This window comes from Rhinolophus sinicus, linkage group LG02 (assembly GCF_036562045.2).
Source record: "Rhinolophus sinicus isolate RSC01 linkage group LG02, ASM3656204v1, whole genome shotgun sequence".
NCBI lineage: Eukaryota > Metazoa > Chordata > Mammalia > Chiroptera > Rhinolophidae > Rhinolophus > Rhinolophus sinicus.
Genome location: NC_133752.1, coordinates 59,960,377 through 59,982,492, shown reverse-complemented (window position 1 = coordinate 59,982,492; position 22,116 = coordinate 59,960,377). Strand labels below are relative to the sequence as shown.

Below are 22,116 nucleotides of genomic sequence, written 5' to 3'. Positions count from 1 at the left end.
AACACTATTTCCTATTAAACCAAATGATGTAGCTTAGGTCCCTTTTTGTGCTCATTGGAGTTTCCCAAAAAACAGTTCTATAACATAACTGCCGATAACACCTCTGTCCCTTGCAATCATCTTGCAAATGCTTTCTTTTGGATTTAGAGAAGGGGCAAGACACATTGTAACCCATGATTTACACAGAAAAGGTGCCAAATGAGTATTTGTTGAGTTGAATTGTATCATATCACAACACTTTAAACAGTATTTATTAAGGACCAGGTTAACAGCTTTAGCTTTAAATTGTATTCTGAAGTCATCATTGTAGATCTACTTACCTGAATCTGATAATGTGAGACTTGACAAATTCTTCCCTCAATGAAGATTTTTGAAATGCATTTTTCACCTGTTCCAAAAACATTCAAATTATGTCAACAAGAACAATTTTCTGAAATTCTGCAAGTTAATTCGAAGTTTAAAAACATTAAAAAATTAAAAACAAAACAAAACACATTGACTGACATTTCACAATGTGCTGAAACTTGAGGAATCTTTTTGGTATTCTATTCAGTGATTTCCACTGAACTCTGCCTTGGGAATTGGAGGAACCTGGGAACCATAGTAGAGGGGCCCAGGAGTAACATCTGCTGTGCTACACTCAGAAAGAGATTTAACATACTGTTTTTTGAAACAGTATGTTTCTGTTGTTCACACCCTGAGATACAGGCAAAGGTAGACAAAGGAAATTAAGTAATTCTGCCCAGTGATTGTTGAGTCATAAAAATGAGTACATAAGAGTATCACATGATTCCCAATCCTGGTGGAAAAGTTGCCCAATATCCTGGCACAGTCTGTACCCAATTCACTCAAAATGCTCATAAGAAGGCCCATGTGAACTGGGATATTTGGCCTAACACATCCGGTAAGGTTTACTCTAATAAGGTGGAAGAATGTATTTTGTGGAGATATTTCTTACTACTATAAAAAAGAATTCTAGCCAACTTAAATTTTTAAATTAGGAGTCCAAGTAAACATATCAAGTGTTTCTTGTTTTCTGTGTGAGGATATTTACTACACACAGTAACTACAAGCTATTGATTAAAAGAAGCAAAGCCTTTTTATTTTTATGCATTTCATTGACTTTTGAGTCTTTGTGCCCAAGGACAGTTATTTCAATTACGAGACAAATCAGCACAGTACAAATGTGTCCACTAATGACAGCATTCACTTAAAAATTGTTATTTAAGGGTTTTGTTAATCAAATAATTTCAAAATTACTCTTCATTTTGAAGAGTATTTAATAAAGAGCCCCGCCTATATTCCTTAATATTTAAGTCAGTCTGGGTCTCGTAAAATTTATTTTAATGAATGGCACAAAGAACAAGGACAATAGTTTCATCTTTTCTTGACCTTTTTAGTTCCATTTCCTTTCCTTTATTTTACATATATACTTAGTTTTAAAGAAGAGCTTATCCACATATTTCCATGGTTGTTTACCAGTAGAGATACAGTCAAGATTTGACCTCCTCCTCACCAAGGTGTCCAAATCCTCATACTTCTAGTCTACTAAGCAGTTTCCAGGTGAGTCACTGTCATTCTGTTTTTACTCAGGGTATTAGAACTGGAAGACAATTTAGAAATTATCTAGTCTAATGCCTTCACTTCATACCACTAATTACCTCGCAGACTATCAGGAAAAGTCCAAATTATTCTCTAAGTAATCTTACAATGAGAAGTTATCACCTAGGCCCTTGTTCTTTTAGCCTATATTGCTTATTTTTCCACTTTTTAAAATTTTAATTCGTCCTTCATGACGAATATTGATGCCTTAAAGATATTAGGTTGGTGCAAAAGTAATTGCGGTTTTTACAATTATTTTTAACCTTTTAAACCGCAATTACTTTTGTACCAACCTAATGGAATGAGTATCCATAGATTTCCTGTAGATTTATGTACCAAACATTGGTCCAAGTTTAGAAAATTTTAAATACTAAAATATAATTCAAGTATGAGTTTGAATAGTTTCCATTTTGTGGTCTTTTGCTCAAAGTGTCTTCTTTAAGAAGGCTAGGATACAACAACCCTCACATTCCAAGAATTTCTGGATTCTGCTGATTAGAGTGTAGCCCTAGCTAAGGAAGGAGGAGTAGGAGGGACTTAAAAGAATGGCTAAGGTCATTTGGTTCATTTCTGCAAGCCATACTTTCCCAAGTCATGTATTACCAGTTTTGTTTTATATCTCTTACACAGTGACCTCTTCTTGTTTTGCAAAGATATGCAAGATCAGTTGAATAGATGTTTTAGAAGCTAGAGTACAAAAAAATTACAGTATAAACATGATAGAAAATGCCCTAGAAATGGAAAAAACAGTGCTTACCATTGATTCAATTTTCTGGCTCATTTCTGTGAAATTTTTAGAAGCCTCTTTTCCAAAGTCACCATATAGTTTGTCACTTGTAAATGACAATGTGCTGTAGTAATTATAGGTCTTTCTTTGATCTACAAGGAAAGAGATAAAAACCCATCATACTTTTTATCAGATATGTGTAAAGCATCGTCATTTCCCTATCTGGTCCTTACTGGAAAGACTGAGAAAGGAAAGAATGTCCTTACTCAGGTCATCATCTCCATCATCCTGCCCTGAGCTTCATGATTATCTCAGAAGGAAAGACAACAACATTCATCATCATGAGATTTAGAGTGTAAAAAGCCATAAGAAATGCTTGGTGTTCCTGTGGGCTAATTAGTCATGTGTTATCCATTCCTGAATAAACCACAGAGGTACCAAGTCACACTATCCTAGCATACACACAAGGATGGATTCAGAAGCTTCCCATGAATAAATGCATTTTTATATTCCAAAAGTAGATATCTTTCAATTCAGTAAACTACACATCAATTCTGGCCACAAGCACTCTAGTGTAAGAAAATTTATTTTGGCCAGAGAAGGAGATGAAGGTAGGGCTTAAAACGCTGCGAGTTCAGTATATAGAAGTTTAGGAAATTAGAGCTGCCACCTATTATGACCTTCCGGGGACACTACTTCATTTCACTTGGCTCCCTGGTCGCTCTATGTATTTCCTCCCAACAGCAACAGGGATTGGCTTGTCTGCTTTCTTAGCCACTGTCTCCACTTTCTGCATCCAGTTTAAGCAGCCTGTGTTTTGAGCCTGCTGAAGAATCAAAGCAAAGATTCTGTCTACCCTCCTGTACATGAACCAAGCATAGAGCTCTCAGAAGATTCATTCAACAATCATTAATGCCAAACGACCTTTTCTGTGAGAGACTCAGTGCTGAGCATTAGAATACAATGGTGATGAAAACTATTGTGTATTTTTATTACAGGAAAATGGGGGATGCCTCCTCACTCAGTCTCAATCTCTCTCCTCTTCTCTCTTCTCATTCTTTCCCTTTTTACTTAAACCCCAGAAGAAAAGGAAACTAACATTAGGCATTTGTGTCCCAGGCATATATACATATTTCATTTAATATACAATAAACCCCATAGGAAGACAGTATTATCTACATTTATCAGATATAGAATACAGTCTCAGAAATGTAAATAAATTGCCCAATCCTAACATGACATAGCCAGAAAAGGTAGAACTGGGCTTCAAGCCAAGGCCTAACTCCCAAAGCACAAACTTTCTTTACATACTGCTTCTTGGGGTGGGAAAAAAACAAATCCACACACTGAAGCTACAACTTATGCAAAAAAAAAAAAAAAAAAAAAACACTGGTAAATTTCAAAAGAACACCCTGGCTGTCCAGAATACTTGGTGGGACAGAGAGGGAAGCCACCAGTCATACTCTGACAAGGCCTGGAGTGACACATAAAGGAGATGGATGACAGCCTAGAGACACTGAAAGGTCAGGGTCTTCTGAACATTAGCCACCTAAGTGAGGGCCTGGGGGGGGTTTTGCCTTCCTCCCTCCTTTCTCACTTCCCTTCTGTGAATGGCCAGTGGAAGCTGAAAAGCAGACAGGTCCCTGGAAATATACACAATTTCAAGTAAGGTTTTTAACTTATTGAAATAGTGACCAATAGTTTACCTTAGGTTAAAGTTGGGCCAGAGACTCTGCATTTCTAACAAGCTCCCAGGTGACACTGATGCTGCTGGCACCTAACCACATGCTGGATAGTAAGTTTCTAAAGAGAAGGAGAACGCTCTTCTATATCCTTAGACCTGTTTGTGTTTGTTTGTTTGTTTGTTTTAATTATTATACTGGATCATTCGAAATTGCCATTTGTATAAGTCAAAAATGATCAAATATCAGCAATTTCATATGCTTCAACCAAATGAATAACTTATCCACAGTCACTATTTTACTTTACTCGATAGACTCAAGCAGGTCTCTCAGTGTCAAAATATATTCTCAGTTGCCAGAATTATATGACATGTGTAGTTGCTGAAAAATATTAGCAGAATATTAGCAGAAAATTAGCAGAATATTAGCAGAAAAGTAAGAAAAATAAGGATGAACATGAGTTTGTTAATAATTTTCTAACTCATTTGTGATTCCATAACCTGCAATGATGTTGCTCATAGTAATAGATTCACTGTCTGTCATTCAAATCACAGAGGGGACAGAAATGCAGTCCCAAAGAACACTGGACATAAACTGTATACACAATTGTACGCTATCCTGGGCTTTATGCCAAAACGATTTTTCTCCAAGTCTGATTGCTTCCGTTTTTATCTCTCTGTTTCTGTAATAGATTTATTTGTTTAAGTTTGGTTATCTAGGTTTGCCATCTTCTAAATGCACATGTGCTATGTCCACTCTGTTTTTAGTTTACATCTCTAAACAGAGCACAGGTCACAAATATGACAGTAACACACATCACCACAGTTGATGTTTATTCAGGTGTGCTGTGTGGGTAGCGGAAGCTGTGTGTTCCATATTACTCAGCTGATCATCGAAACAATAGGATCCAGGAACAGGTTACTGAAAAAAAATCTTACCAGGTTTTCATTGTTTGTATATGAATGAGATTTGTAAGCCTTATAAACCTTTGGCTTGGGAAGAGGCAAAGGAGAAGTAGTAAGAAAATTTTCCTGTCACTGAACTAATGAAACCTGCCCCCCCCCGCCCCACCCCAGCATTACTAGAAATTCCTTTTGAAGTCAGACAAGCCAAAGTATGCCCCCAAGAAACTATCATAGGTATGACTCACTCATTTTTATCATTCAGTATTCAATAAACATTAATTAAGTTGTTAGTATGTGCCAAGATCCTCTATTGTTCTGGAAATACACAGGGAATAAAATGTAGTCCTAGGCATCCGTGGAGAGGAATAATGATGCTAACAATACCAGGGGACTCTATATATTCATAAGAGAACTGTACAATTGTAAACTTATTTTAGCTATTTTTTTTTATTAAAAATATTCTCCAGAGAAATTATCAAAATACAGATACTCCAAATTCAAAGACCTGTATGTCGGCAAATTCTACTGGAAAAAAAAAATCTTTACATGAAATATTTTTTCCTTTAAACTGCTCCGAAATGATCCACCTGGATTGGAGAATTAAGATTGTGTCTGCTAGCAGAAGAAGATCACCAATTTATAGATCACCATTTCTCTTTACAGGAAGACAACTTCTGCAAATTCCCAATTAAATTAGAATCAAGTGATTAGCTTCTTTGGTTACAGGGTCTTGAACATCAAAGCATTATCTAATCACTAAGGGAGATATTAAACCAATAGGTCATAGTGGAATTGGCTAATTAAAACCTGCGGCAGATTAGAAGGAAACTTCAGAAGAGTTGTCATATTCTGGAAGAACAGTTCTGAAGTACCCTGGGGACCTTTCTAATAACATAGCAGTGTTCATGTTCCATCTAGCAGTAAGGTACCCAATTACCACAGAGTGAACCTCTTTATCATTAAGCTTCTCAGTATATCCTATCCTCTTTAATCACTTGTAATATACCCCAACATGAGATTTAAAATAACAGAAATAGGCACTTATTCAACAATATGTCACTGTGAACATTTCTCCAACTTACTAGCACAGAATAGAGCCTACTTATTCTCTACGATCCCTGATTATGCAATTAATTTATTAGACTGTCAGGATTTCAGTGAATTGGAATTATTTTGAATCAAGGTGATTGCCCTAAGACCTCCAACAGCTCAAGACACTGGACTCTAGTCTGCCATGTTCTTCCCCTAATTAAAACTTAATGATTGCGTATCAATGAATAAGAAAACTGGCATGCTATTCCCAGCAGGAGACATTGCTTCATCAAACACAGAAGAAAGAATCCTCCTAGGCTTGTGAGGATTAAACATGAGACAAGGCAGGTAAAGACTTCTTTGTACCAGCTATGCAAATGAATTGTACTAATGAATGAATTCACCTGAGGCTAATCAAAATAGGAAGGTACGTGAGAAACTATTTGGGATAAATCACATGACGCCAGCACGGCCCATACTTACTGTATCTCACATAATGAACAGTGAGTCCAATGCACACTGCCAGGACAATCAGGGATAGAAAGGTGATGAGGCCAATAACCCACGGCTTGAAACAAGCTCTCTTCCTGGCCCTCACCACAGAAGACCTGAGAAAGAAAGCAAATGGATGGATTATATCACAGTGCACACCACACTCTCTCCTTAGGTGAAACAGATACGTATTTCTGGGGAATTCAGGACACTCATTTAGATGGTAGAGTACTATTTTTGTTTAGAACACACCCTGGTTCCAGTCTGCTGAAACCAATCTGGCTCTCATTGCCTGAACTTTGGCAAGGAATTTGACTTCTCTGTGCCTCAGTTCCTCTCCATAAACTAAAAATGATAATGATAGTACCTATCTCATAGGATTGTTATAAGGATTAAATGAATTACTATATGTAAAGTGCCTATAACAGTGCCTAACATACAGAAAGTGCTATGTAACTGTTAGCTGTGATTTACTGAGCTGGCTCTGTGCAAGACATTGAGCTAGGCACTGTAGGAGCGATGAAAATGTTTAGCCTGTTTCTACCACTCTAGAATTTTAAATGGCCTATGAAATGCGTTAGAGCTTGAACCATACCAGGTTCCAGATAGAGTTTCTAATTCAATCTCTTTCTATTTTTCTGATTTATTTCCAAACAAGTTTTGAGGACATAAGAGTTAACCAGAGGTCTCTTCTGAAGAACCTGAGTGTTTGAGCTAATATTTACCTCTAAATTTTATCAATGTTGCAAGAAATCTCTTCTTCATGAGGCTCCCACAACCTCTCTTATTTGTACTACCTTCAAAAACATGTTACTGAAAAATGTTGGTCAACCTGTTTTTCGTTTGATTAGTAAAGTTGGTGTTTCCTTGTGCTATAGTAGTTGCTAAGCAAACTCATAAGCTGGAGAAAATGAAACAATAAGTCATAGTTGGATGAAGAGTTTTCCTATGGTGCTATTTAAATTTCTTGAAGTATTTATCATGCTGGTAGAATCAACAGCATGTATTCATACCTCCAGAGCACTGTCTGGTACATGAGAACTCAGGGGAAAGTGTGGTGTTATCCTAGAGGAACATCAGGGGTTGGATCAGAATAAAGAGAATTCCAAGTCCAGCTCTTTCCTTACCAGCTTGGACAAATCATTTAGACTCTGAGCTAAGTTTCTCTGTCGGTTCATAAGGGACAGGATACCCATTCTGTCTAAAGCACAGGGCTGACTGTGGTACCCAGAATGAGATCATGAATGCAAAAACTTGCAAACTGCAAAGTAGTTTGCAATAACTATGTTTTGCTTACAGAAATCAAGGGGATTCTGTTTCCTGGTGATATATGACCTGGAAGTGATATTATCATTTTTGGTCCCTGCCACACCATCACATCCTGTCTCTGCCTCCATGTTCTGTTCTATGAGAACATTGTTGCAGAATTTAATAGCATCATTATCACTACATGACTCTGCCTCTGCTGAAGGCTCTGGGCTGTAGTGGAAGGCTCCCAGGACTCTCTACTTTGTCTCCTTCCCTTCCTCCTGTGACTTTCCCACAGGGTCGTAGTCAAGGAAACTTCCTCTTCCTCTTCCCAATCTCTTCCATCTCCAGTTCTCCCTTGAGTGGGATTCCAAACACCTGTTCCTAGAATAGCAATTACTGCAAGACACAAAGACTTCTCCACAAGGAGGTTATTTTTTTATGTGAAGATGTGCCCAGAATCCTAAAAACTGACTCCTGTTCCTTCATCCCTGAATGCTTGCTATCCCCCTGCTACAGAAGAAAAGAGATGTATGTAGCAGATGTAAGCAAACTTGGGGGTGGGGTATACAGGGACAGAAGGGCTTCTCAACTAATATCAAAACATACGAGGTGAAGAATATGAATTTATAATTGTAGGAAACATGATACAATTATCGCAGGTATATGATCACTATGGAGAATTGTGAAATATAAGACAGGAGTTCTATTTGTTCTATAGGAACTTTTAATCAAGACAGAAAAGTGAAATAATGAAGCCACAAAGTTGATGAGGTAGAGCTACATGTATGAACATGCAAAAGGTCAAGGATATATTTTATTGAAAAGATGTTACAGAATAATATGCATTCTGTGTTCAGTTTCTGTAAATAATAAAATGATATGTGTGTGCATAGCAAAATATAGAGACACAAAATTATGAACAGAAATAAGAGATAAACTTTTATTTTTATGTATTTTTTGTGTTATGGTGGAGTTTTTCTAACAAGAAACATCATAGCTTTTGAATTAAAAAAGAGACAGACAGAAAGAGAGGGAGATTGAATTTCAAAAAACAAAAAAAATAACAAGGAAGATTATACACCTTTTCATGGAGTTCCTATCACTGTCATGCCCAAGGATCAGTGTGGAGCCTGTCCAGACCCCACCTCTCACAACTATTTCAGTGATGCTGTTTGGTGGCTTTGAAGGAGGTAAGAGGAAAAGAGAAAAGACAAACCATCAAAAACATTTTGAATAAACAAGAGAGTATGTTGCTGAGTCCTGCCACCAACTTATTTATTGTATAGTCTTACACCAGCAGATTCAATCCACTCTCTTTTTTTCTCTGTATGAAAGACACGGATAATAATTCCAGACCCCTCCTAACCTGATGAGCTATGTAGAGATAAATATGATGAGGTATGTCGTTACTTTGAGCTTCCAAGTAGAAAATCATTGTACAAATAGCAAGGACTATCATTATTATCATCATTATTTTAATTATTAATAATAATGGTAATAACCGCATTACTGAGATGTTTGTCATTTGAAATATTATCTCTTCCCTTTCCAGTCTGTACAGCATTGCTTTTAAAACAGATTCACCCTGTTTCTTAATTACTTTTTTGTTGCTCTCTCAGCAAGTGATTCAATACTGAATTGCCCCAAATTAAATGTAATAGAAGTGTGTGCTAAAAAAGAATAGTAAAATGAGGAAATAAAACCATTTCATATATCAACAGACACATTTCATTAACCCCCTTCTGCACATAAACCCTTATCCAATCATTATCGGTGGCCTGCTGAAACTTATCCGGACCTCCTCGTGTAAAATCACCTTCAGGCAGACTGTCTAAATTCTAATAGTTTCGGTGGTATCAAATTACTTTCTTTCTATTATTTTTCTATTCCATTTGGGGACATGTGTGATTACACAGTGAATATGCCAGGTGAATGGAGCAATTAAAATATGGGTACATCTTTATAAGCCCCAAATTACCAGAAGACAAGTAATATGTACAGTTACATTGTCATTATCACTTTTTAATGTGTCATTTTAGAATAGTACTAAAAAAGAAAAGCAATAACAACAACAAAAAAGCAGGGAGGAAAAGGATACTAACACAAACTTCATGGTAAGCACTGGAGAATAAGTCAAGACTCACGGTGCTTCAACGTAAAGTTTACCAGGAAAACCCCGTCTCAATACCACCACCATGAACTGATTGATAGGGGATCTTGAACTCTTTGCTACTTCTCTGTAGTGGTAAGCAGCACTGATATTCTTAGTTTGCATGTTTCACCAGGTCAGTCCAGCTGAGGTATTTTGAATGAATATGCACACGGTATCTATAAAGCTGGTGATGCCAAAGCATTGGTATCAACTACTTACGCCAGAGGTCAGCACCCTTTTCTGTAAAGATCCAGTTGGTAACTACTTCAGGCCACATGTTCTCTGTTGCAGCTACTCAACTCTGCCTTTGCAGCCATAGGCAATATGTAAACAAATGAGCATGGCTGTGTTCCAAGAAAACGTTATTACTGTACATTGAAATTTGAATTTTATAAAATTTTCACTTGTCATGAAATAGTTTTCTTCTCTTCATTTGTTTTCAACCATTTAAAATATAAAAATTATTCTTAGTTCAAGCACTGTATAAAACAGGTAGTGGGCAGGATATGGCCTTTGGGCCCTCATTTACTGATGGCTGGCTTAGCGATAGCCTGCAAGTCAATGCTAATTGTGTTGGGAAGCGAGAATGAACTTTTCATTTTCTAGCCTCACTCTCATGGCAAATCTCATGTAATCTAACTCCAATCCCACTGCCACTGACCTTGTTCTGGCAATTCTCACTAAAACCTATCTTATAGCTTGATAATAGGTTTCTCTTGCGTCTCCCCAGTCTCTAAATCATTCTCCATTACAGTGAGCTGTGTTTCTAGAAGTGATCTAGTCAGTGGCTGAGACTACTTGGAACCCAGTCAGCCTCAGTTAGCCTGGCATTCCCCCTCTGTCCCATGAGCTTTCCAGCTCTTTGCGTTTGCTCCTGCTGCCCCCTGTGAGGAGTAACTTAGAGTGTATTCTTTGCTTACATCATAAAAACCTGTGTGTATTAAAGAGCCAGTTCAAAAAGCCCCCTCCCCTTCAGTTAGGTCTATTTACCCTTGAGTATCACATTGAAGTATGCATCCTTGGGGATAGGGTCTGAGCCTTACTTATCTCTGTATTCTCTGACCACGTGCTCAAGGGTTGTTCTCAGAGGGAATTCAATTGAAGTTGGCTAACTCAAATTGAACCGACCCTTTGTCAGCACCACATTGTGGATTTTAATGTCTCTCAGAGCACTTCTGCTCTGCCTTAGTTTTAGAAAAGAATTGGAATGTTATACACAATGAAAGATAGGCCAGACATTGTGAAGAATAATTACTATTTAAGCCTGATTTCCATAAAACACTTCATATAATGATCAAGCCTTATAGTTAGTATTTCTGTTTCACCACTGTTTAAAATACATGATTTTCCACTGTGATTTGACCTATCAACTGTAAAGTGCTATCATAGTACAGAAAGTGACAAATGCAAATAAAGGGACATTAATTTCAGGAGACACATATTATTTGGGATCACTGAATGTCTGTATATTACAATATCCAAACAAAAGCAGAAAGAAAGAGACCACAATGAAGTAACAGCGTAATACCTTATGACATTACTGATTACCTAAGTCTGCACTTAAGATTTAAATTTTAAATTAATAAACTTTTTTTCAGTTTTTGTTTTGTGTTTGGCTCTAGTTTATTTCTTTAGCTCATAGGATTGACTCCTTGTCCTATCCAAACAAATACTTCAGATGCTTTTTACTTTGTAGAAGACTCCTACCAGCAGGCATTGGTAAGATTGTCAATCTTTTTTATACTTTCTAGAATAAGATTATAAAAAACTCCAGGGTGGAACTAAAATTTTGTCTATGTGTGCATGGATCATATAGTTTCATTGCTATTAAACAAAAGGAAAGAAATTACTCCTTAATAAAATTATAAGGAATATATTCTGTCCTGTCTACTGTTAACACAGATACATCTATAAAGTGTCTAATAGCACCAGCCAGGTCCTTGGACTGAATCATGTGTGCATTCCCTATGATAATAACTATGAATAGTTCTCATAGAGAAGGTATAATTACAACAAAGTAGTCATCTGATTACCAGACAACTCTTTCCATTTTCTTTTTACAGCACCAAGACAAATGGTGGGAAACTCATTATATTTATTATAAATGTTTTAACTTATATTCCACCTTTTTCTACTCTGAATTAAGGTGACTTATAAGGAGGTACATGGAAAATATACAGTATTAAAATAAGTTCGGAGATACAAGAAGAAAGCAAAACAGAAGTGAAAATGTAAGATGGGAGTACTTCTAAAACTATATTTCATAATTCCCACCTAGACATTTCCTTAAATCAGGCCACAAAATTGTAACTTTCTAGCAGTAATCTCAAAAACAGAACTAAATAAAATAAACAAACAAACCTTGCTCAGATACATTATTCACAGCACCCATAAGATAAAAACTGAGCAGTTGTTCAGCGGCAATACAACTGTTTCAATTCCTCATAAAATTTTGTAATGTAATGAACTATGTACTCTAAAATATTAGCACAGAAACAAACATTAGTTTTATAATACTCTTAGAATGTTCCTCAATACTAACAAATAGCATCAATACTATTTAGTAAAAGCAGTTTGACAGGGGAGCAGGGTGAAATAGTTCAGATACTAAGCTCTGATAATTTTAAAAAATATCTGACAACACTTCCCTAATTATTATTGAAATGCCTCCATATGGCGTTTTCCCATTATAAAGAATCTAAAGACTATTGAAATTTTACACATGAAAACATAGTATTGCTTAGTACAGTAGTAAGTTTTTAATAAACATAGTATTACTTAGCACAGCAGGAAGCTTTTAATAAATATTATCAATGACAGAAAACCCTACCCCTCATTAGCTGTTAACTTAGGCAAAACCCATAGCAAAACCCATTTCTGTATTTAACCAACCGTAAAACTCTAGTAATAATATCTTTCCTCCCACCTACTTTAATAGGAAGTTGTGAAGATAGCATCTGATATCATCAGACTTTGCTAGATACATTTATTACATAAGTATTTGTAGGAACTCAACACTAAGGAATGTCTCTGATCTCCAGTGTTATCATCAAGGTCTTTATTGAGTTTCCAACCAAATATGGGGCAGCATGGGAAATTACAAACTGAGATTTAAGTTGACACTTTGCCTGACCTCTACAAATTTACAATCACACGTAAATGGGGTGCAAAAAAATTAAAGTTATTAAGTAATTGGGTATGAATTCATAGACTTATAAATTGAAATATTTTAATCCTTCATTCCACTAATATACTTGTTTTTTTCTTCAAACTCTTTCCAGTTAAAGATAATAAATTGGTATGATCTGAGAGTAAACAACTTTAAAAGCAGCAGTCTCCCCGCAGAAATACTGACAAGGAATGTCATTGCAGCTTGTCATAGAAAATGTACACACTTTAAAATGTGGAATAAGAACAAGAATTAATAGGGAGTGTGTGAGTATGTCATGGCAGGTCTATCAGAAGAAAAATGATTGAGAAACCTGAGCCACAGACACTCTTGAGGCTGCTAACATGTAGCACAGACTTTCATTAACCTTCTGCAGTGTTAGATGTCTTCCTACCAAATCTATCATGACTTCGTGAGTTGGCGTGATATAGTGTAAATATCTCTGCAATGAAAGATCAATGACCTGCATCTGAGCCCTAAGGGTTTTCATTTAAGGACTCAGTGCTTTCACCTAAGTCCTAAGTTTCTCAGATGAGAAATCCAAGAGCATATTCAACAACACACAAATTTCAGCCTCCCCAAACCCCCAACTTGTATGATGTTGAATGAAATCTCATTTCCTTCATTTGTTAAAAAAAAAATAATGGGGATTTTAATTGACCTAGATGCTCTCTAATTTTTACCAAAGCTAGTATTCCATGCCTCAAATAACCTAGAAATGGTTAATATTATTATAATTAAAATTCAGCATTTATGAAACAATCAGCTGTAACATAATACTTAACATGCTTTATTTTTCTGGTGGCTATCTGCCGGATAATTTGGAATGGTCAAAATAAGGGACTGCTAGTCACTTGAAATAATCCCAATATCATACATATGAGGAAGACATAAAGTTTATTATTTGAATCCTAAGTCAGTTTTAAAATCTGTAGACCATAAAATTTCATTTTATGTAAACCACTGAAGGACCTTAAAATTGAAATATGCCAGTTGGAGCACATGCTGAAACTCTGTGGTATCCTCCAGTTTGCTATCTCCCTGGCAAGCACTATAAGCCATACACTAAAAATCCTTCAAATAATCTATAAATTTCTGTATATAATAAAATCGTGTCTGAATTAACTTTGTAATGAAAGACAATTGGAAAATGTACTATTTTAATGTTTATATTATTCTTCCAAAAGTGGTATTTCTTGATTATTGTATTTCCTGCCCCAATTGCTGACCTGTAATACGTGGAAGTATTGAGTCTTAACTTTTGGATGGAACACAAGATTTGTGGAATTGATCATTATGCACTCACCCTGATTATACTCTAATATATTGGCATTTTAATAACATGCAGTGAAATACACTCAGATTCATGTTAGAATAAAGTAGAATTTGCTGTGCAAATTAATACCATAATATTATAAGGAAAGTGTTGTTTACTCCAAAAGAACCAAATATTTTCAGTTACCAACATGCATGGCTTTAATTCATATCTATATGGTGATGGCTACTAAATCTATAACTGCAGATCAGATCACTTGTCTAACTTCAGACCCATATATCCACTTGTTCACCTCAACAGAATATGACTCTCATCATTCAAACTTAACATGTCTGTGGTGGAGATTCACAGGAGCCTATCCCAAATATTTGTCCTTTTTCCTTAATAATAGAATCTTTGATTTTTGGTGGGGCCGTGCCACCTAGAAAATAGAATAATGTCCGTTGTCCATAGGAGTTTCCATCTGAGTAAGTTCTGACCACTGGAATCTCTATTCCAGTGGCTAGAATCTTGATACGTGTGTCATAACCAGAATACACATGTGCCAGTTGGAGGTCAGGCAACCATTTTGAACAATGATTTGGAGGATAGATGTTTGTGTTGGTGGGACAGCATGATAGTAGGAGCCTAGATTCCTAATTGCTTTGTGAACCTCCCTACCAGCCCTTACCTGCTTACCTCCAAACTTATGTAACATTAAACTGAAATAAAATTACATTTCATACACGACAGCTACTTTACCCTCGGTTTCCTGCAGGTCACAGCTAAATCTGATACTATTGCAATATGCAAAACAGATTAGTTACAATTAAGGTAAATTGTTACTTTTGTGTAATTATCTTTGGGAAAAGAGGACATCAAGAAACGTATTTACTAATTCTCTTACAATTTCTGCATATGAGAAAAATGATAAAGATATTTTTACTTAATATTCTCCAGCAGCATGATTTTGAGATAAATAAAATACATCTAATACTAATAAATCAGCAGATCAAGATTCCATCAAGGATCTCATTGTAACTAGCTCTGTGACTTTAAGCAAATGACTTCCATTTTCTAGCTTAGTGGTTAAAGGTCTGGGCTTTAGTGTCAGATAGATTGGATTTAGTCCTGGCTCTGCCTCTCTCTAGCTAGGTGGCTCTGAGCAAGTTACTCACCCTCTCTGTCTACATTTCCCTACCTATAAATGTGGATGACGATAGGACCTAACTATAGGGTTCTTCTAAGAGTTAAATGAAGTAACACTTATAGAGCAATTGGCATCCTGCCAGGCATGCAGTAAACGCTCAACAAATGTTGGTTTTGTCATTATTCCTCCTTCATAATGAGAAATTAAATTGCTTTTTAAAAATTTTTTTAAATTACAGTTCACATTCAATATTATTTTACATTAGGTTCAGGTGTACAGCATAATGGTTAAACATTTATATAATTTAGGAAGTGACCTCCCCAATAAATCTAATACCCATTTGGTACCATACATAGTTATTACAATATTATTGACTATATTCCCTATGCTGTACCTTACATCCTTGTGAACTATTTTGTAAATACCAATTTGTACTTCTTTATCCCGTCACCTTTTTCACCTAGCCCTCCAACTCTTCTCCCGTCTGGCAACCATCAGTTTGTTCTCTGTTATCTGTGAGTCTGCTTTTGTTTGTTCATTTATTTTGTTCTTTGGATTCCACATATAAGTGAGGTCATGTGGTGTTTGTCTTTCTTTGTCTGGCTAATTTCACTTAGCATAATACCTTCTAGGTCCATCCATGTTATCACAACTCCACCCATAACAACTCTGTCCCATGTGACATGGCTTTGCATTAGGCCTTACATGTAAAAGAGATTCAACTGGTAAAGGAAATGTGGAAAACCACCCATATTTGGACCTGCCTGATTCTAAGAATCTGTGAGTGAGGCCAATAGTCAGCCATGAAGTATAGTTTAGTGCAAGGATTTAGAATTCTACTTAAGAAGCCCAAATCTAGCTTTGCTGTTGAATCCAGTACTATATGTTCAAGTGCTTACTTATGGCTTAAATGTATTATATAGATTGAAATATTGGTTTGAAATATTTTGGATTTATTATTTATTATCTCTGGTATTCTCTTGATTAGAAAGTTGAGGCACTGAGATTAAGCTAGTTGTTCGAAAAATAACGGCAAGTTAGCTTGCTTAGCCAAGGGAGCACTTGTAATTTCGGGGATCATGACGTGGTGCAAGCAGCAGGCAGTGCTAGGAAGTACAGAGCTGGAGTGAGAGCACGCATGTTCAACCCCAGATGGACCAATCACTCCCCAGAGATGTGGAAATCTCAGTCTTTCTAATCTTTGGTTTCCCTGTCTGTAAAATCATGCTAATACTAACATTGTCTACCTCACAGGTTTATTGATAAGTACCAAATAATAAGAAAATATATGTTGGAATTATGTATAAAGAACATATAAAAGTATATATAAATACATATATGAACATACTCGTATGTATTCCTACTATAAATACCTTCTCTGACTTTTACTACATGTGACCTGACAAGCTTTTAATCTGCAAAAACTAATTTTTCAAAGGCCACATGTTGCTGTTTAAATGGTGATAGTAATAAAAATTGCAATAATATCTTCTGGGTCACGTAGACAGCTGTGTTAATTTCCCTCTTCTACATGACAATATTGGATTCAATATACAGGTCAACTGGGAGGACAGATTCTATCTCAAGTATTGACTGGCACCCATTCCTGTGACCACATGCAAATTACCTAATCTTTGAATGTTATATCCCTTACTTTATAGAACGCACACAGCAATGCTTCCTGTCTACCAGCCTCGGAGGTCTATTTAGAAGATTATCTATTGAATAATAACATTGCTCTTTACAAAATTAACATTTGTATCTTTAAACACACAAGACAATTAAATTAGCGTAACAATAGAACCACCTCAATAGATATAGGAGGATGGTATAGCATTGTGATTAAGAGCATAGGTTTGGAGTCAGATAGACCTGGCTTAATTCCCAGTTCTGCCATTTATGGCCTCTGGGCAAGTAATGTTACCTGTCTGAGCCTCAGTTTCCTCACCTATAAAATGGGCATAATAATATAACCATAGGTTGTTATAAAATTAAATGTGCATGATGTATTTGAAAAGTAGTTGGCACCTAGTATGTGTGAAACAAATGATAGCAATTATTTTCTTCTGTACTGACTCATAGTTTGATTTTGAACAGTGCCAAATCATTCTATACCTGCTTTTGCAGCTTCAAAAATAAGATATCATCTGACAACCTCAGATAAAATGTTGCAAAATAGAATTTAATAATGACTGTATGGTATTTTGGATTCCCTGAAGCTTAGTTCTATCATCTCAGAATTACTATTCTAAACATCTCAGAAATTTCCTAATAATACAGGTGATACATGTGCCTGGGAGAAGGTTGGGTTGGCAGGTTCTGGCATGATTTGGTGTCTCTGCAGCCCATTTTTCTTTCTCAACCTCTCAAAACTTTCCTAATCTCTAATCCACTAATTCCAAATCTATTAAATTATACTTGAAACTGGACAGCATTCTTCACAATTCTCACCCACCATCTTTGACGAGACTATGTCCAAAGGAATGTGCTTGGAGAAGTTCTTAGTGCAGTTCTTTTAAATCCAAACCCTGACAAAGCCAAGATATACAACCAAAGCACCCAATTCATCACCTACCATCTTAGAAGACCTGCTCAACTACTGCCCAACTCACCCCATTCTCAAGCACTAAAGCCATCAGGCATACTTACAAACCTCAGTGCTGATACTGAAGCACATTATGTTGCTTTTTTCTCCAATGTTTCTATCTATTCCCACTTTATATAGAAACAATGACATATTTTTGGAGAAAAGCAGACACCAATAAAGAATAACAGAGGTCTATTGGACAGTTATGGTTACTACAGACTGACAAATTCCTTCAATGTAATGCTGCACTAAGATGAACTTTGTGTTCACACAGTAGCAAATGTTGTAATCCTTTTTATATAACAGTGATGATGCAATTGAAGTGCTATACTCTCAATCACTGATCGCCTTTGAGATAGTGCGGAAAAGTTAGGTCACATTCTTCTTATCTTATTTAAATACAAAGACAGTTTAAAGAAAATCAAATAAGGGCAGTCTGTGCATTCTTTAAAATGTTGTTAAAACCTATCAATAAATATAAAATTATATCACCACCCTTCCTCCTTGAGCGTGTCTGTGCATTATTTCACATTAATCTGTATATGATCTGTTTCTCTGCCTATACATTGCATAGGCATGTATGTGTATATATCCACATACATTTTCTCCATTTGTGGGTATATTTGTGTGCATGTTTTCCATTTCTCTGTTAGAGTAAATATGTTCCCCACACTCTTCTTTTAGGTCCCCACACATGATAGACAATGTGTTGCAATCGAAAAGGTGTAGACTTTAGAGTCAGAAAGACCAAGGTCAGATTCTAGATCCAACACTTACTAACCCTCGACAATCTGAGCTGCAGGTATTTCATTTGTTAAAAGAATAATCACAATAACTGCTTCTCAAGGTATTGTCAAAATTAAATGAGATAGCATTTTACAAAATCTACAATCTATAATCGGTGCTCCACAGATAGTTTCTTCCACACAGGACTGAGTACATAGTAAGAACTTGCTGAAAGCTGTTATATGGACCAGGAGTGATCTCGGTTGAAGGAGGAGTGTGACCCCGTGTTACTCACTTGCGGCACAATCATACAACAATTCTGGGCCTAACCCTCAACAGAGTGGCCCTTCAGCATCACTGTCTGTTGCCCAATTTCAAGGGGACTATTACTAGATTAGTTTTATGTTGAGGTTTTTCCCTGTATGCAAACAGGTTTTTAATCCAAAAAAGATCACGCTACCTGTTTGACACCAACTACATAAATCACGTCAGGATCGTCTCTTCAGTTTCCCATACCTTCTGAAATTATCCTCTCTTCCTTACTCATCACTATGTTGCATAAATGAGTACTCTTTTCCCTTTGTGGGAAAGGTGGGTAGGGAGAGAACATCTCCCATTAAAATATAATTATACCTATTTAAATAAAATAAAGAGCTACCTCTTTTAAAAGCTGACCCATTTCATTTCTGCTTTAATTTCTTTCCGTCTTACAAGTTTTTCTTTTTTTATAGCTTTACACTGTAGCAGTTCTTCTCAAACTTTAGTGCAAATAAGAATTTCCTATATAACTTTTAAAAATACATTTTCCAAGCCTCAACCAGAGATTCATTAGAATTTCTGGAATGAGAACTGGACTTTTCTATTTTTAATAATCATCCAGTGAATCTAATGCAGGGGGTCCATGGGCCATGTAATAAGAGATAGTCTTACTCTACTGAGGAAAAATTAAAGTTGTCCATTATGGTTAATTTGAATATTATTCATTTAACCTTCATCTATATAAAAGTATATAGATATTAATATCTATGAATTTTGTCTCATTACCTTTAATTCTTATCAGTGATTGCTGATGAATACAGTTAGTATATATCCCCATCACCAATAAATATATTTAATAACTATATTTTTCTCTTCCCAACTGTCTTCCTTATAAACTTATTCCTGATAAAATATTATTTAACCTTCTACTGCGGACATGTGTTTATAAAATCCATGTGTTGATCTCTTCATGCTCAAAGAATAGTATAAAATAAGAGTTTGGGAGAAATAACAGCATAAGAAGAATGTTTATCTGATCTAAATACTATCTTCTTACCCTTAAACTCTAAAATAGTGGTTCTCATTTAAAACAGGTAAAGTGAGGGAGGGACTATCAGAAATTTGGCAAAAGAGGAAGGAGCATACCATTTGATAAAAGCTCTCTGCCTGTTTCTTATATGCCTCTTCCCAGTTATGAACAAATTTCCTTAAAAAGAAATTGTCTACATATATCCCAGTATTTCAATCATACCTCTTTCATCAAAGCATTCTTGTTGGTACACTTACGCTAGCAAATGTGCATAGTAAATTTAATCCCTTTCCATTCTAGTCCATTCTCTTAACATGTCCTAAGTCAACTCAAGCTTGGATGTGCTCCACTTTTTATACAATTTTTAGATCAGGAAGATGTTTTCGTTTGTTTTTTTCCTTGTGAGTTACCTTCCATCTACTCAGAAGCAGAACTAAAAATAGGTACATATTTGCCGTCAAATTAGAGACTATATGCAGAAAAATTCACTCCAATACCCCCACTTTATAGCTCCTCTACACAAATTCCAGACTCACCCACACCTAGCACAGAAAAAACCTGAAATCTACTTAATATATTGAATTTGATAGAGATTATATGTTTAAATAAAAGCACTCTTTTCTATGGTACTATTCTCAAAGATAATGTAGGTAAAAAGGGTAGAACACAAAACCATCATGGATTATAGGGAAGTACTTGCAAAAGGCAGGGTGTCTTAAAAAATCTGACTGAATTTGTAATATCTGCAGTTCTTAGTTGCTTCATTAACATGTATAGAAAAGTATTAAATTTCTCGTAACAAGTACGTAGAACTTTCTATCAACTACAGAGCCTGAGTGTTTTTCCCTATTAAGATTCCACTGGAAGTTTTAAATTTTTCAAACTATTTTCATCTCAAAGCAGAAATATTTTTTTTTTTTTTTAAAATATGCCAATATGTCAATCAGAGAAAATAAAAACTTAAGCTAAAGATAAAATTCTTTTCAGGATCCAAACTAGTACACTGAAACCTTGTTATTGTTTAGTTTCAAATTTGATAGAAAACAACCACAAAATAATTATGATTTACCTGTTAGAAAAGTTGACTGTGGCCAGGTACATCATTGGATTTATTTTAAAAATCCAACTATAAAAATTTAGTCACATTGTCTTCTTAAGTTATTTTGTATTCTTTCAAAACATCTACTTTTCTAAAAATTTAAACTGTTTACCTACAGAAATAAATGTAATTTGGATCTTCATGATTTCAGATTATTTCATCATGTATACCTTCTAAAACAAGAGTTTTTTCTCAATAAGACAAAGCCCAAGCTAAAAGTATGTTCTGTTGTTCTTGAAACAAACAGAAAAACTAACTAAAAGACAGCTGTAAACACCATGTAACTTTATCTTTTGTTGAACTCTTCTGAAAGGATATAGAAAAACATTTTGGAAGGGACATAAGCGAACAGGAAACACTAATATAAAAATAGTAGAAATCTATTTCTTGACAATTTCATGTTAACTATCAAAAATATTTTTCTATATTAAACAAATAAGTCAGAGATCTACACATTCTTTGGTGGGGTTTACATTATTTTTAAACTGCAAGCTAACTTTAAGAGGAAGGAAAAGGGAACTCACGGATACATTGTTGACCAGCAAGGAAGAGTCCTGTGGAGATCGAGGTCTGCAATCAAGTGTGTGCATTCGAGCTCTATCAGCAACTTAGTGGGTTGGATGGAGGTGAAGAAAGAAGTCACTGATGATCTAAACAGAACCAGTCTGACTGGTCTTGCCTAGTGTGGTGGGGCTATTTGTGTAAGTAGTAGGACGAAGTCAAATTTATAGGCAGCTAAAGAACATAAATCATTTATAAGCACTTTCTAGGAGTGGGAACTTGAAAGCTATTGTCTTAAAATTATAACTTAAAAGGGTTAACATAAACCAGAACATGTACAAAAGTCAGATGTTTAAATCTAGAAAGAAACTTTAAAATCATCTTCATCAGCCTCTTCATGTTTCCAACAAAGACACCAAGGTTTAATTAAGTTAAATGACTTGGTCAAAATCACATAGTTTATGAACCACCAAACCGGGAAAACACCCGTATTTTTTT

At 35.6% G+C, this 22,116-nt stretch overlaps 1 protein-coding gene across 1 annotated transcript in view; it reads right to left on the bottom strand.

Annotated features, from left to right (window-relative positions):
* Nucleotides 1-21,706, bottom strand: part of LOC109436815 (transmembrane protease serine 11E) — a 38,869-nt gene extending 17,163 nt beyond the window's left edge. The window contains exons 1-4 of the mRNA XM_019715642.2: nucleotides 21,642-21,706; nucleotides 6,432-6,556; nucleotides 2,360-2,481; nucleotides 321-388 (exon numbers count right to left, since the gene is read on the bottom strand). Coding sequence (XP_019571201.2) covers nucleotides 321-388; nucleotides 2,360-2,481; nucleotides 6,432-6,556; nucleotides 21,642-21,649 — 323 coding nt within the window. The 5' untranslated portion in view covers nucleotides 21,650-21,706. The remainder of the gene's footprint in view (nucleotides 1-320; nucleotides 389-2,359; nucleotides 2,482-6,431; nucleotides 6,557-21,641) is intronic.
* Nucleotides 21,707-22,116: the final 410 nt, after the last annotated feature.